This window comes from Danio rerio, chromosome 18, assembly GCF_049306965.1.
Source record: "Danio rerio strain Tuebingen ecotype United States chromosome 18, GRCz12tu, whole genome shotgun sequence".
Lineage (NCBI taxonomy): Eukaryota > Metazoa > Chordata > Actinopteri > Cypriniformes > Danionidae > Danio > Danio rerio.
The window spans coordinates 49,630,867-49,646,583 of record NC_133193.1 but is presented as its reverse complement, the minus strand read 5'-3'; the positions used below and the strand labels follow the sequence as shown (position 1 = coordinate 49,646,583).

Sequence of the window (15,717 nt, the reverse complement as noted above, 5' to 3'; positions counted from 1 at the left end):
TGCTGTAATTTAAAATCAGACTGTTATAATCTTCTGAGCGTAAAAGCTTATTATACGCTTCTGTCGCCATCTTGTGGATAGAAAACGTCAACCGTCTTTGGTCTACTCTATGGCAGGCTAATGGCCGCCAACGAGCTCAACGAACTTCATTCGTAATGGTCCTAAGGTCTTAAAGAGGTCTTAAAAAGCCTGACTTTGTGAAACCTGTAGAAACCCTGGATGGAAAAATACCAAATTTAAAAAAATTAACCCTAACCCGAATTAATATATTGGGGAAAAATATAAAATAAAAGTTTAATAAAAACAAAAATCAACTAAAAAATATAAAATGTAGTTGATATTTTGTAGTGTCATTCATTCATTTTTCTTCGGCTTAGTCCCTTAATTTATCAGAGGTCGCCACAGCGGTATGAACCACCAACTATTCCAGCAAATGTTTTACGCAGCGGATGCCCTTCCAGCTGCAACTCAGTTCTGGAAAACACCCATACACACATTCACACACACCATCATACACTACAGCCAATTTAGTTTGTTTAATTCACTTATATAGCACATGTGTTTGGATTGTGGGGGAAATCGGAGCACCCAAAGGAAACCCACACCAACTCTGTGAGAACATGCAAACTTCACACAGAAATGCCAACTGACCCAGCCGGGACTCGAACGGGCACTTCTTACTGTGAGGCGACATTGCTGACCACTGAGCCAAAGTGTCGCTTATTTTGTAGTTTGTATTTATTAAATCTTAAATAAACATTGAATTAAAAACAACAATTAATTTAAAAAAATGTAGATGATATTTCATAGTTTGTATTTTTGTTTAATGACTCATTTGATTTGATGTATTATCTCTCCGTTTCCAAAGATTATAGATGACTAAAGTCTTATTTTAATGCATATAACTGTTAAATTGACAAATGATCAAATACAAAATAGTAAAAACAATTTTTAATAATAAATAATTTAGTAAAGGGTGCTCCGCTTTTCCCTTCAGCCCAAAGACATCTGCTATTGGTGAATTGGGTAAGCTAAATTGTCCATAGTGTATGAGTGTGAATGGAACTGTATGGGTGTTTCCCAGTGATGGGTTGCAGCTGGAAGGGCATCCACTACATAAAACATGTGCTGGACAAGTTGGCGGTTCATTCCACCGTGGCGACCGCAGATTAATAAAAGGACTAAGCGAATAGAAAATAAACTAATGAATGAATAATTTAATTAAATATTTTATTGTGTAAACAATAAAATAATAAAAATATTGTGTAAATAATAAAAACTAATAAACAATATAAATGCACAAAGATATTGAATTTTTATCACCTGACTACAAATTATTCAAAAGCATTTATTTTTAGCTATAACACCACTCAGCCAGTATAAAATACTGAACTCATGAATCACACAAGCAGTGAGTAATTGTGTCCACATGTTGCGTAACTGAGTGGAACAAACAACATTGTTTCTCCATGTTCTCTGTGTAGTGTATGTGTGTGCGTACACTGTGTGGCAACCTAATATTTAATTGATTTACAAGTGTATTGCTGATGAATTGCACAATATCTGCGATGTGGAAGACGAGACATGAATGAATGAGTGCTGTGTGGCCGTCTAGACTCTGTACTGAATGAGCATCAATCTGATGGTTTCCCTATTTCCACCTGAGGTTTATTACACACACACACACACACACAGAAACACACATCACCAGGCTCATGTGAACAGACACTCTTTCTCACAACGCTGGCGTTTGTCATCTTACCACTGTGGAAAACACACAGCAGAAACGTGAAGAACAAGTATGGATTATTGTACAGGATAATTGTAACTAAAAAAATGGTTATGGTTTAAAGGGGCAGTATGTAAGTTTGACACACAGTGGTTGAACTAGGTATTGCACCCCTGGTTCAAAACACACGCAAGCGCAGGTTGCCAGATTAAGGACACCGACAGGAGCAGGGGTCTGTTCTTCGTAGGTGGATTACTCAGATATTGACGATTTGACATGATCCAGGATCGTTTAGTTCTTCAAAACTCATCTAAGAGTTGTTGTCATAGCAACAGTTCTAGTAGCTCAAACCTGATCGGGAGCAGGCTCGCAGTATTAGATCGGGTCATTTCAAGCAAAGATAATACTGAAAGTATGTACCAAATGCTGATGTTTTCTTACAGTAGTAGTTATATACACTTGGCAAAATAGTAAATCTAATTTTTTTAACTATATATATATATATATATATATATATATATATATATATATATATATATATATATATATATATATATATATATAAAGTAAAAAAAAATTTAAACTTATGCAATCTGCACTCCGAAATAAAGTACAAAGACTGCCACCTACTGGTTTAAAGAGAACATTTATTGATATGAACTTTTTAGTTAAAAACGCATACATGCACAATATTTAACTTTTTTTTTTTTTTTTATAATTTTTTAAAAATAATTTATGCAGTCATACACGTGTTTTGACCGCTATACAAATGATTTAAATCGATTTAAATCATCAATTGATGCTTCGCAATAGTTACAAATTTTTTGATGCAAACTTTAATCAGTTATTCCTAACGCTGATTAAAAAAAACTTGAGTAGGCCTAGGCTACTATTATAAAGAAAATCTTCTCTAAATGTAGAACTAAATGCATTGATATGCATTCAAGTACATGATGAATACTCTTGACACATAAAAGTGTGAAGCCTGCAGCTTATGTGGAAAGTAATTTGCGCATCATGTTTAACAAACCGTTTACTGCTAATTTTATGTCATTTTGCTCACATGGATGATTGAGTATTAATCAGATGATGTCATTACGCTGCTGTGCCGTCAGCCAATCGTTGCATTGCTGATCATGATTTCGGGAATCGATAGATCTGTCCTTTACAACACACGCAGCGATTTCAGATCAGTTCATCCAGACATTTTAATCTGATTCGCGAACTTGTTTAAAGAACCAAACTAGCCAGAGATCAGTTATCAAGAATAAAAGATCCAGAATCTGATCTTAGCTGGTCAGGCTGGAAAGTGACCAGCTAAATCCAGCTAAAACAAGCTTGACCAGCCTGGTTTAAGCTGGACATAGCTGGTTCTGGTCATCTCCCAGCCTGATCAGCTAAGACCAGGCTGGAAATAGCTGGAAACCAGCCTGGAAATGGCCAAAACCCCTCTAAAACCAGCCTGGTCAACCAGCTTAAACCAGCCAACCAGCCTAGCCTGGTTTAAGCTGTTTTTTTTCAGTAGGGAGGTACGAAGAACGGACCCCAGTACTATCAAGCCTAAAGGCTGATTTAAGTCGGGTTGTAAATAAAAGCAGCAGCACACAATAGAAGGAATATTCTCCATATTAAAAGAAGTTTTTGTCCTAACCAACTCCTGTATGTTTTAGAAACGGCTTCTATTTCTTGCAGCTGAACAACAGGATAAACTGACAATGCTTGCCTCCGGTACACCTCATGTGATACCTCCTCTGCACCTCAGCAGATAGTTCACATTAAAATATTTATACACATAATTAGGCCTGTATATAATCTTTATTGGTGCTGTAAAACGAATTATCGCATTTAAAAAAAGTTTGTGTGAAAAAAATGTTGATTAAATTGCACCTTTTCTTCCGTTTTTCAGCCAGTTATTTTTTTACTTTCTCCCCTTTATGAGCTAAAGCTTTTGGAAGTCCATAAAAGCTGTTCGGCATTTCTTATTTTGGCCAAATTAAACATTAATAAACGTAATATTTAACAGAAACATTTTGACGTTCTGATTGCAATTCCTACGTAGAAGAATCACATCCTGCCTTCCATCTGAATTTTGAACGTCATTAATGACGTCATGTGAAAAACAACTTATAGGTCTGATAAAATAGACTTCTTATGTCTCCAACTGCAACTTTGATATTCTGCAAACAGCACTAAGTAAAAAAAATGAAGAAGTAACCAATTTAATAAACAGAATAATCATGACAAACGGTGTCTTAAGTGGTTTAATCAAAGCTACATTTTTTGCATTGTTATCAGTGTCACAGAAATCGTTTCAATATGTTGGTTTGCTCAAAAAAGTGATTCATCTTTTTTTTTCTTTCTTTTTTTGTGAAAAAGCATTTATTTAAAATAGAAATCCAACTCTGACACCTGTAAAATATTGAATGCATCTTTGCTGAATGAAAGTGTGTGTGCATGTGTGAGTTTGTGTGGTCATTTACGATAATAAGGCCTAATGATATCCATCAGGTATTGGGAAACACACATCCTCATCTGTTACTGCTTTCCAACACTTCATCCAGAAGAAAGCACTCATCCTCTTCCTCTGATGTAAATCGCTTTCAGCAGAGATATTACTGGCATTTCCTCTCCCCGGCTCATCTTTCTGTTTCAGACGCGAGAGAACGAACGAGATTCAGAAAAACAAAACTCATCTGGAGAAAAAGCCACAATATTCGAATCATGTTCATAAGAGGAATGACTTTGCGTTCTCCGCTTGCTCTGCTATGAAATTCTGGTACCGCACAGATGTTTGTGCTTGTCTTCAAAAGTTTGTACAGTCTTTAAAGCAATAAAAAGCGTTTAATTGCATTCTCCAAATGAAGTGAAGGAATGGGAATGGCCAGAATTAGACCTTGTGGTTGTAGACTAAACAGAATGTCTGGAAGGGGAAAACAAACGGCCAGACGCTGCTTTTGTTTTTTTAACTTTGACGTTTTCTTCTCAGTTTCATGCCAAAAACACACACTGTTCAGACACAACAAGAAGCAGGTATCCACAACTACTCATTTTCTCGGAAATCGTCTTGTTTACTCGTTTAACTGATCTGGAAACAGCAGATTAGCTCAATACCCGGTACAAAAATCTTACTCCCTAAATGTGTTTTGTTGTTGAACCAAAGGAACTTAAACAAAGGAAGTTAAGCTTTGTTCATTCATACATTTTCTTTTTAGCTTAGTCCCTTTATTTATTCCAGCTGCAACCCATCTCTGGGAAACATCCATACACACTCATTCACTACAGACAGTTTAACCTACCCAATTTACCTGTACTGCATGTCTTTGGCAGCATCAGCCAATGAAATTAGTCGGCAATCGGCTACTGTTTGAGCTGGGGTATTTGCATAAAGCGATCTAATTGACTGACACTTCCATTGGCACTTGAAAAGTTGAGAAATCCTCAACTTCTGCAGCAAGCGATGCCACTGAAGCAGCGCAGACGGATCCACAATTCAGCTCGGCAACGCTTGACGTCACCCATTCAAAGTGAATGGGAAGTGTTGACGCTGACGCACAGTGTTAATGGGGGTTAAAGTAGATACCTTAGCCTAGGCATCCACAGCGCTGCCTACCATTCTTAGTAAGGTCTGTCATCTATCGCTCACACGCCGCTTACTTCATTTCAAGAGTTCCCACTTATATATGCTTAGTGATTATAGCAGGTTTGGCATGCTGTCCCGGGAGAGAACCCTGAGCCCGGAAATACTTGAGCCCAAGGCTCCCGCCCGGTCAATAGGCATATAAGGGGATCCGAGATCAGGTAGGTCTCGAGCGCTCCTCTAGAAAAGGGAGGAATAAGGAGGAGATGGGGTGGAAGGGGGGATTCTTCCAAAACGAAGATTGAGCAGTTAGGAGAAAACAATCCATTTATAGCACGCTTGGGTCACTCTGATTGGATCCTTACTGATTACAGAGGAGAAGCCAGTCGTGCTCGATCATATCACATGCTCCTCTCGAAATGAGTTAATGAAACTTCATTTTGAATGCCCTGTTAACAAAGATCTCCAGCAGTTTGAGTTCTTTTGTTAATCACTGCCAGCGTACATTGTGTACGTACTACGATCCTATGTCGGCGGAAAGTGCTCTGACAGTCAAGAAGTGGGATGCACGGCCTGTGATTGTCAAAATGTAAGGCTCTTATGGTGCGCCTTATAGAAAATACAGTTGTACAAATGTGCGTTGTTTTAAGAAAATTCTGCCTATGATTGCAGAAATTCCTTGTAGTGGGTTGCAGCTGGAAGGGCACCACTGCGTAAAACATATGCTGGCATAGTTGGTAGTTCATTCCGCTGTGGCGACCTCTGAAATAGAGACTTATGATTTTGATTCGCCGACAGGTTTTGAGAAATCGCAGACAAATGCCTAAAATCATAAGCAAATCGATGCTCGTGCACGTCAGTGACAATCACACAGTATGAACTATCAAGGACGCGATATGAGAGAATCGCCGATGAGTCGCAGACACCCGTGAGATATTTTGCATGCTAAATATCTGGAGCTGTCGGCGATTCAAACCATGCCGTGTGAAATGTTTTCTGACTAAAAATAACATCAGCGATCAACTACAGCCAATGAGAGAGCAGCGAATACCTGCAGGCCAGCATGAGGCTGGGGGAGGAGTTAAAAGCGCACATTATCAGTTTATTTGGTCCCAAGAAATGGAGGAAAAACTTGTGGAAATTTTAACCATGTCATTTTAATATGTCATCTGAGCAATATCACAACCAGGTCGAAAAAAAAAAAAAAGTTGAGGAGAAATTGTTAATTCTCTTCAAAAGCCAGGCGAGCAACACAAGTTTCTAAAGCTAAAGCCTTCTTTTTTCATTATGTATTTAATAGTGAAACGTATTACATGACCTCGCGTTGTTTCCATGTCACTTCTCACGTTTGTTTGGTTGTGAGACTTAGTTTGGACAAAGTTGTCTGTGATTCTTCCTATTTTAAAGTCATGCAGTGTGAACTCTCCTGTAACAGCACCGACAGAACGCTAACCTAGATAGTCATGCAGTGTGAAAACGTCATAGACTATAAAATATATGGACGTAGTATCTGAGACGTCACCCATAGGTTTCTGAAGAGCGCAAAAGAAGCCAAAGTAGGTGCGGCCAACCGTCGCCATTTTGTTCGCGCGTCATCACACTCACGGCGGGATACCAAACAAGGGCAAAGAGGCGGAGAGTGAGCGGAGCTACAGACACTGCTGGCATTTAGCTTTTACCTGGCTCAGACACACTTTACTTGGGGAAAACGCTTAATACTTTATCACCTGCGACTCGTTTGTGTTCTGACTATATGGCTGTACACTATATCAATAAAGTGTTTAGTCATTTAAAAACACTGCTGTAACCCATTGAGCCACTAAACATTGTTCTTATGATGTTTTCCTACAAGAGGAAGACGCAAATTACTTCCAAACACTTCAGATATAGTCTGTGTTAGTAAACGCAAGACTATTGATGACATCCAGCATAACATTGTATGATAACTTCAGATGACGGTTTTACAGTCCACATCTAATCAATCTGTCAGATTCTGCAGTCCATTACAGCTCTAAAGAACATTATAAATGATCTTAAATAAAACAAATGCATTAATAGAGATGGTTTACAAGTATATAACTTTATTCCCATGGGAAACGGAGGCCACGTGAATGGTTTGTGAGCACAATTAAGTGCACACAGCATCACAAATCATCTGGTAATTGTAGGAAATAATCCTAAAAGGCAACTGACTGTGTAAAACCACATAAACAAAACAAAAATAGGATGAACATGCAGAAAACAGAGACTAATCTGCCGAAGTCAGCTGAGGTGACGTGACGGCGACAGCGAGACCTAGCTGTCAATCAAGTGGCCACGCCCTTAATTATGCAAGCTTAATATAACCTTATATAAAGGAAACTGATGAGTTATAAAAAAATTCACCCCCTCACAGTTGTCATGAAGGGTAATATTAGCTTTATGAACCAAAATCATTCTTTGTACCAGGCTGTCAACACCTTTTTTTCTGCTGTAAAGTTGGCCATTCTAACAATGGGCTCAATTGAAATTTGCTCTATTATGGAGCCAGGACTAGCAGATTTTTGATGAATTGCGGTTTTAGTTACTTTCGTATTGGCCTCCCAAGGGAGAGCGAGAGGTTGGCGCTTGGAAAACATCGGTGATACGACTACTTTGAAAATCATGCAGTCTGAGCTCAGCATAAACTAAAGGAAATGAATAAATGATTGTAAATGAGCCTTTGTTATGCATGTGGCCATTGGTGTGAAAATACACCCAAATCATCTTTTCACGTTTTCTGTTGTGTGTTTGCCTCTTCTCCAGGTGACGTACCTCGGCAAGGTGACGATTTCCGGCACTCACTTCCTATCCGGCTGCACCGAATCGGCAGTGGTTGGATTATGGGACACAAAGCAGACATCGGTCACCCATGATGACTCCATCACCTCCAGCAATGCCATCCTAGAAATCCGGCCATTTCAGGTGCGCATGCATCACCTGGACGGCCGCGGCGAGGCCACCGTCGCAATGGACACCTTCCAGGTGGCGCGCATCGCATACTGCACTGCAGACCACGACATTAGCCCCAATGTGTTTGCGTGGATCTACCGACAAATCAACGACGATCTGACCTTCCAGATGGACTGCCACGCTGTGGAGTGCGAGAGCAAACTAGAGGCGAAAAAACTGGCCCACTCCATGATGGAAGCCTTTAAGAAAACCTTCCACAGCATGCGCAGCGACGGGCGCATCCACAAAAGCGGATCATCTGATGAGTTTCCTGAAGAGCCAAGCACACCTGACGATGGCTGAATGATAGGCCGAGGGTCGGACTACTCTTAAATATGGGGGGGGTTTGGGAAAAGCAGCGTGAATGCAATCTCGCGCTCTTTGTTTTTGTGCCATAATAGAATATTCAGAAACGACAGCGACCGAAATACCACATACCAAGAATCTAGCCTGCCTTTTTTTCAGTCTCGGCCTGCCAGATGGTCTGTGCCCATTTTACTAAAAGCATCTCATCATTTCCACGGTAACACTCGCATTTGAACGCTGCTGGTTTTGATATGAAGAGACAAGAACTTGTACCTTTCCTTAAGCCAATCAAACCTTGGGCCAGTTCACTTTGTTGTTTGTGGGAGGAGGGTGGGGGGATCCCTGATGTGTGTGTGTGTCATGTCATTTTAGATATAACACAGGTGTGTTTCCTCTCCAGGTCGAGTTTGAGAGGGGATAAAAAGTCTAATTTTGATATTTATGGCAGGCAGCCAGCCTAGGGCATTCCTTTACCTTTGTAGGGCCATAGAATCGTAATTATAGGGACCATGCATTGATTTCTATTTGTTTTTAAGATACCAAAAGTCAGTGTTTGTGTGTGTGTGCGTGTGTGTGATTTAGGGTTTGTATGTCTGCAGCTCTTGAGCCTTTGAATAACTATGGAACGGGTTCTCTACTGCAACAAGCTAAGTGTGCTCATCTGTCTGGTGTAGTTTAGTGTGTGTGTGTGTTTGGTGTGTGTGAGGTGTTTTCCAACAGAAAATACTGTTAATGGGGAAAGCGAGACGTTTCAGATGCATCTGTATATTCACTCATGAGCACATTTGCAGTCACTCCGGTAAGAATGCACATGATCTAGAGCAGGGGTCACCAACCCTGTTCCTGGAGAGCTACCTTCCTGCAGAATACGCTTATTTCACGCGGCCGCCATGTTAAAGAACCAAAGCGAGGCTGCGGTGGAAAAAAACCCGGAAGTGTAGGATGAGCACTGTAAACATTGCAGTAACATGCTGTGTACTACAAACCTCCAGCTGTTGCCGAGATTTTAAAATGCAGAAAATGGTGTAACCATCACTTTAATATTATTTAGTAAGTTTATTTTAAACAATTAAAAGCAATTTAGCATCAAACAAGATCACAATCTCAGTGATACGCTTAAGTGTCCTCCTAGGCTTCAGCTCATGGCACTAGTGAAACACCGTGAGGACGCTTTCCTGCTTCAGTCTATGTAACCCAGTGAGTGATAAAACAAAGCAGTCCTCTGCAACACACCCTCGTGTTGTCTGTAATAGTGTTGTCCTGGTACTGAAATTTTAAACCCGGCTATTTCCCCGCTAACATGGAAGCGCTGCTGAGCGCGGATGTCTCGACTCGACTGATCTTCAAGGCTTCGCGCTTCAGTCTCCGTGTATCTGTGTTTGGTTTGCACTCAGTTTACCTCTCTTCACCCAGTGCAAACACAGACACACGGACTGGAGCGCGAAGCAGCCGTCAAGATCAGTCGAGTCACCAAGCAGATCGCTCGGCTCGTTTGTGTTTGTGCTCAGTGTACAGCGGTGGGTGAACTGATGACCTTCTCGACCAATCACAATCATTTCTGTTGAACACGTGAACACAATGGCAAATCAGCGCTGTTTTAAGAAAGCCATCAACAGTGCCTTAAATGTTAGCGCGAAATTGCCGGTTTTTCTTTTAATTCAGTATCGTGACGAGTCTAATATAGTGAAAGAATCAGTTTATTAACTCGAGTTTGATGAATGGCATCTAAAACGTGTGTTTGGAAAAGAAAATGTTAGCTAACTAGTTCCATTTCCCTTAACTTAGCTGAAAATGAGCTCTGATATCCCTTTTTACATTCACCATTCATTCAGAACAGACCTCCGGGTCACCCGGAAGGCGGAGAAATGATAAATTTGTGTCACTTTATATTCGCTGATAAGATATACAGCCAGTTACACAACATTCCTATGTAACTCCCAATGATACTTCCGGTTTTCTTCCCACCGCAGCCTCGATTTCGCTTTTGAAAATGGCGGCCGCGTGAAATCAGTCTATTCAGTCCCGACCCTGATCAAACACACCTGAACCAATTAATAGTACCTAAAGCAGAACTTGATAATTACAAACAGGTGTGTTTGGTCAGGGTTGCAACTGAAATGTGCAGGAAGGAAGCTCTCCAGGAACAGGGTTGGTGACCCCTGATCTAGAGTTTTCCACGAGGACGGAAAAGTTCCCTGTGCGGATTTCACTCCTTTTCACTGTAATTGTGAAGATGGCTTCTGAGCCGATTGAAATGACACACGTCATGATTTTGCCATGTACGATGTGATCCTGGAACATCATTACTGTTGGAAAATGTAATCCATACCTTTTCCATACTCCTAAACCCAACCATAACTGTGAATTATTCCTAAAATCAGAGAGGAATAATAGTTGGATAACAATCATGTAGAAGTGCATAAATCGTTAGCATAAACTGGAAGCATATCGCATAATTCTGATTGACTGATTGGATGTTGTTCCAGGAACAACACAGATGTGAATGCAGGAACATGTCCTACTTGGTAAAATCAGGCTGGCATGAAAGGATTATTGAAAATGGAGCTTTTTCCCACAAACATGTTTTGCAGGAATGTTGCACCTTGTAGAGTGCATTAGTGTGTCGCCATTTTTCACCAGCGATGTTTTGGGAAGTATTTTTTCCATTCATTTTTCCTATTGAAGTGTTTTTAAGCCATGGAACAAATTAACAATGTGAATCACAATATCATAAAGTTGAATTCATAATAAGGTTTAATTAATTTAACAATTGTGAGGCTAAAGAACAAACGCACAAGCTAAGGACTTTAGGAGGGAAATAAAAGCAATCCCAAGGGGCATTGCGAAGAGCAAATTAAAAGTGGAGGTAAAATGTAAAACTGCTCATTTAAGTGCTGGGCAATTCATTGAAATCAAGTGGCAAACATGATTGAGCAAAGCCACAGTTGTCATGCACATCTTGTCAAGGAAGCACAGTTGTGATCGACTGCAAATCTCCTTCAAAGGCCAGAGGACACTCTCGAATGAAAACTCCAAACACCCACAAAGAAACAACCAAGGAAATCCTAATAGTATTGCATTATAGTAATGGGAAGTTTGGGTCATTTTATTCAGTCTCATTCAGAGATTCCTTTGGTTTCATTCATTTCGTTCCTTTTTGCCAAAATCTAATTACAATGTTAGAAGTTGCTTTAAACAGGGTGGCGCAGTAGGTAGTGCTGCCGTCCCACAAGAAGGTCGCTGATTCAAGCCTCTGCTGGGTCATTTGCTGTTTCTGTGTGGAGTTTGCATGTTTTCCCTGCGTTCATGTTTCCTCTGGATGCTCCTGTTTTCCCCATAAGTCCAAAGACATGTAGTACAGTTGAATTGGGTAGGCTAAATTGTCCGTAGTGTATGAGTGTGTATGGATGTTTCCCAGAGATGGGTTGCAACTGGAAAGATATCCGCTGCGTAAAACATATGCTGGATAAGTTGGCGGTTCATTCCGCTGTGGCGACCCCTGATTAATGAAGGGACTAATCTGAAAATGAATGTGTTGCTTTAAACGCATTTACAACTAGCCCACTGTTGATCACAACAGAATCACATCAAAACTAGAGAAAATACTCATTGTTATCATCTTTTGTCTATGATTAGCTCGGCTCACTTCTTCTGACAGTCCCATATAAACTTAACCATTGCACAGTTTAAGCCAAAAGGACCCGTGATTAGTTCCCCTTTCGAGTCTTTGGGTTTTTGTGTCATTGGTTCATCATGTGACAGCATCTAAAGAGATGAATGATTCCAACCTGAGGATTCAAGAGATCTCCGGATCAAATAGTTTTCCAGCTTTGACTACATTTGTTTGCCTTATGTCTTTCACGTGATGAAGGAAGGACTCAAATCTGATAGAAGACTCAAAAAATTGAGTTAATCTTCTCCCCCACCTGTGCAATGTGCCCCATCGCTAATGAACGAATCAATCCGTGAGAGGACTCATCGTTCCAGAGTTGCATAATGGTCCATTTCAACTGAGTGGTACGGTACGATACAAATCGGTTTGGGACACTTTTATTTCCACTGTCAAAAGGTACTTAAAAGCGAACCGTATTGTGCCACTTTTTGGTACCCTTTGCAAAGACAGAGTTTTCGGTTTCACTTACTCCAGAGAGATCGCCGCATGTCTATATTTGAAATACGAAATTTCTTGAGTTCATATTAATATCATGCGCGTGATTATTGAATCGCTTCTGATATCCAATCCTTTCAGAAAGGGACAAACACGAGAGTGAAGCTCAAAAAAACAAAGGAGAAGCCGGAAAAAATAGCAGCAAATGATTCTTACTGCTACATAAAAGATGAACAAACTGCCATGTTTAACTATTATCATTACCTTTTGGACTATTATGAACTCGTAATGGCAGAATACTCTCTAACAGAGGCTACATGTGCTGGTGAAGATTACAGACACAGATGAGAGGTTTGCACTGACTGTGGGCTATATGTTTTGTGTTGTTTTTGTACCCAATAAGGACTAAATGTATGCTGTGTGTAGTTTATCTGTAATTGGTAACATATCGGAGACTGTAAGGGGCTGTATGTGTTCATATACTGTATGTTGCATTTATTTATTGATTTTATATAATAGCAGACGTTACAGTAGGCTCTTTCACACTGATTGATCTGCAGTTATAATCAAATCATGTTTATAGAAAGGTTAGTACTGAACATTTATGCAGTATTTATGTGTATAAAGCCTTGTGAGAAGTGCTTCTCATATGATATGTCATCAACCCGTACAGCCTTACTGTAGACATTTCTTCGAGTAAAAATGACGTCCACTGAAACTTTGTTGTACACCACGCCCACCAAAAGGGTACCCTTAAGCCTGGTTTATACTTCTGCGTCATGTGACCGGCGTAACCCATGGCGCATGCAATGGCATAGCTGTGCATTTATACTTCTGCGCGCTGTCTCTATTGGTCTGCATTAACACTTCCGAAACGCTAGTGGCCGTGAGGAGTTTATGTTCCTATGTGTCGAGTTTCTTCACTGCTGTTTTGTTTTTTCTGAACGCTTCCTGAATGTATAAGTGGCTCAAACTCGCTCATTATGAGGCAGGAACCAGCGGACATGCAACAACTTTAACTATGAGGTAAACAAAAAACAAAACTTTCCATCCGAAGCTCCTTCACGGGACTCCACACTTCTAAACAATCGCTACATCAGGCTCGCGCGGCTCTCGGTCCCGCCCTGACTTGTCAGCGCTACCAAGCCGATCAATCACAGAGCTTGCGCTATGTAGCGTGTAGTAACATTTTTTGAGAGGTGCACGTCAGCGACGCTGATGGGCACGACGTAGGGCTATGCGTCAATGCGTAGGCTGCGCTGTAGCATACGCGTGTGCTTGACGCAGAAGTATAAATCAGCCTTTAAGGCAGTGGAAACGCAAGCCTGATAAAGGTGACCCATACCGATTTGTACCGTACCACTCAGTGGAAAAAGGACCAAAAGTGGCGCAAATGGATTTGCTATTTTAACAACAGGGCGCAAAACGTGAAAAAGATTGTTGTGCTGGTCTGAAAATAGCAACAAATCACGCCAAATGCATCTTTCGCCTTATTACGAAGGGTGTATAATAGGGCCCTTTGTCTCAAACCACTGTATATAGTAACGTTTTTACCATAAATCCAAACAAATAGCTTGAACAAAATCAGACCAATGATTAACATGGCTTATAATTTCTAATCATGTTTCCTTATGCAAAAAATGAATGGGAATTTTACTTCCAGAGCTACGACTGTTGTTTTGATTGAACAGAAATCCATCGTTTGCATATAGCGCATCTGACATTTCCCCTTGTTGGTTTGGAGAGATTTGCGTAAATGTTTGAGTAGGGTAAAGAAGGACCCCAAAAGCATAGCTGTCCCATAGAGTGCCTGTCTCTTGCCCCCATGCTGAATGTATGATGTCTATTGTGCTGCAAGCGCTATATATATATGTACTGGTACTGAAAGCCTTGTTTTCTTCTTATTATTATTATTACAGATTTTGTTTTATGTACATTTGTATTTGCAGGTCATTTGGAAGCTATAGTGGTTTAGACTCCAAATAAACCAAATGCGTGCTCATATACATGGCTCCACTTACCTGTGAAAATGTATAGGTACTATGGATTGAGGAGCAGCAAAACCTAAATGAAGAAACTAGTTTGAATTCGGATCCTGATTCAGTTTGGGAGAAAATCTGGATTCTGGGAAGCGAGCATTTATGAATAAAGAAAGCTATATATATATAAGATATATGCTGAAACTCATTCGATAAAGCTTGTGTAAATACAAATGTATCGTTTTACTTTTCTTTCGTTGAAATACTGCGTTAAATGTTTGATATTTCCAATAAAGTGAGAAGCAGCATTAAGGGAATCAGTATTACGGCCAACTGTGAATTTGGATCGGGAGCGAAGGGCAGCCTACAGCGTGAGTGGAGAAGGATGAGTTGTCTGTCTGTTATTTGTTGTTGTAATTGTTGTTGTTTTATAACTTGTACAATTGTAGATGAACATTCTCACTACATGTCTTAATGGCTCGGACTCGCTTTATGGTTTTGAAGTGTTACCATATGTGTGTTTTTTATGCTGTATTTGTAAAGACAAAAAAGATACAGTCATATATAAAATATTTACCAAGCTATATTGTTGTTGATGTTGTTTTTATGTACTGATTTGCATAACAAAATGTAAGTTTTACCTGCATTATGGGCACCAACCAACACCATCCACACAGAGAACATATAATAGACCTATATATTATTAATATTGGCGACGCAGTGGCGCAGTAGTTAGTGCTGTCACCTCACAGCAAGAAGGTCACTGGTTCGAGGCTCGGCTCAGTTGCCGTTTCTGTGTGGAGTTTGCATGTTCTCCCTGCGTTCGCGTGGGTTTCCTCCGGGTGCTCCGGTTTTCCCCAGAGTCATGCGGTACAGGTGAATTGGGTAGGCTAAATTGTCTTTAGTGTATGAGTGTGTGTATGAATGAGTGTGTGGATGTTTCCCAGAGATGGGTTGTGGCTGGAAGGGCATCCTCTGCGTAAAAATGTGCTGGATAAGTTGCCGGTTCATTCCGCTGTGGCGACCCCGGATTAATAAAGGGACTAAG

General features: G+C 40.3%; 1 protein-coding gene across 3 annotated transcripts in view; it reads left to right on the top strand.

Annotated features, from left to right (window-relative positions):
* The window catches only part of pid1 (phosphotyrosine interaction domain containing 1), a 55,262-nt gene extending 40,009 nt beyond the window's left edge, over positions 1 to 15,253 (top strand). Inside the window, exons 3-4 of one of the 3 annotated variants that reach the window (XR_012393668.1) lie at positions 8,091 to 9,409; positions 10,730 to 15,253. Coding sequence is in view for 1 of the 3 variants with exons in the window: in NM_001013504.2 (NP_001013522.2) it covers positions 8,091 to 8,579 (489 nt within the window). In the remaining 2 variants the exon portion in view is untranslated. Of the gene's footprint in view, positions 1 to 8,090; positions 9,653 to 10,552 lie in introns of those variants that run through there. The other 2 variants (XR_012393667.1, NM_001013504.2) reach the window with 2 other exon arrangements.
* Positions 15,254 to 15,717: the final 464 nt, after the last annotated feature.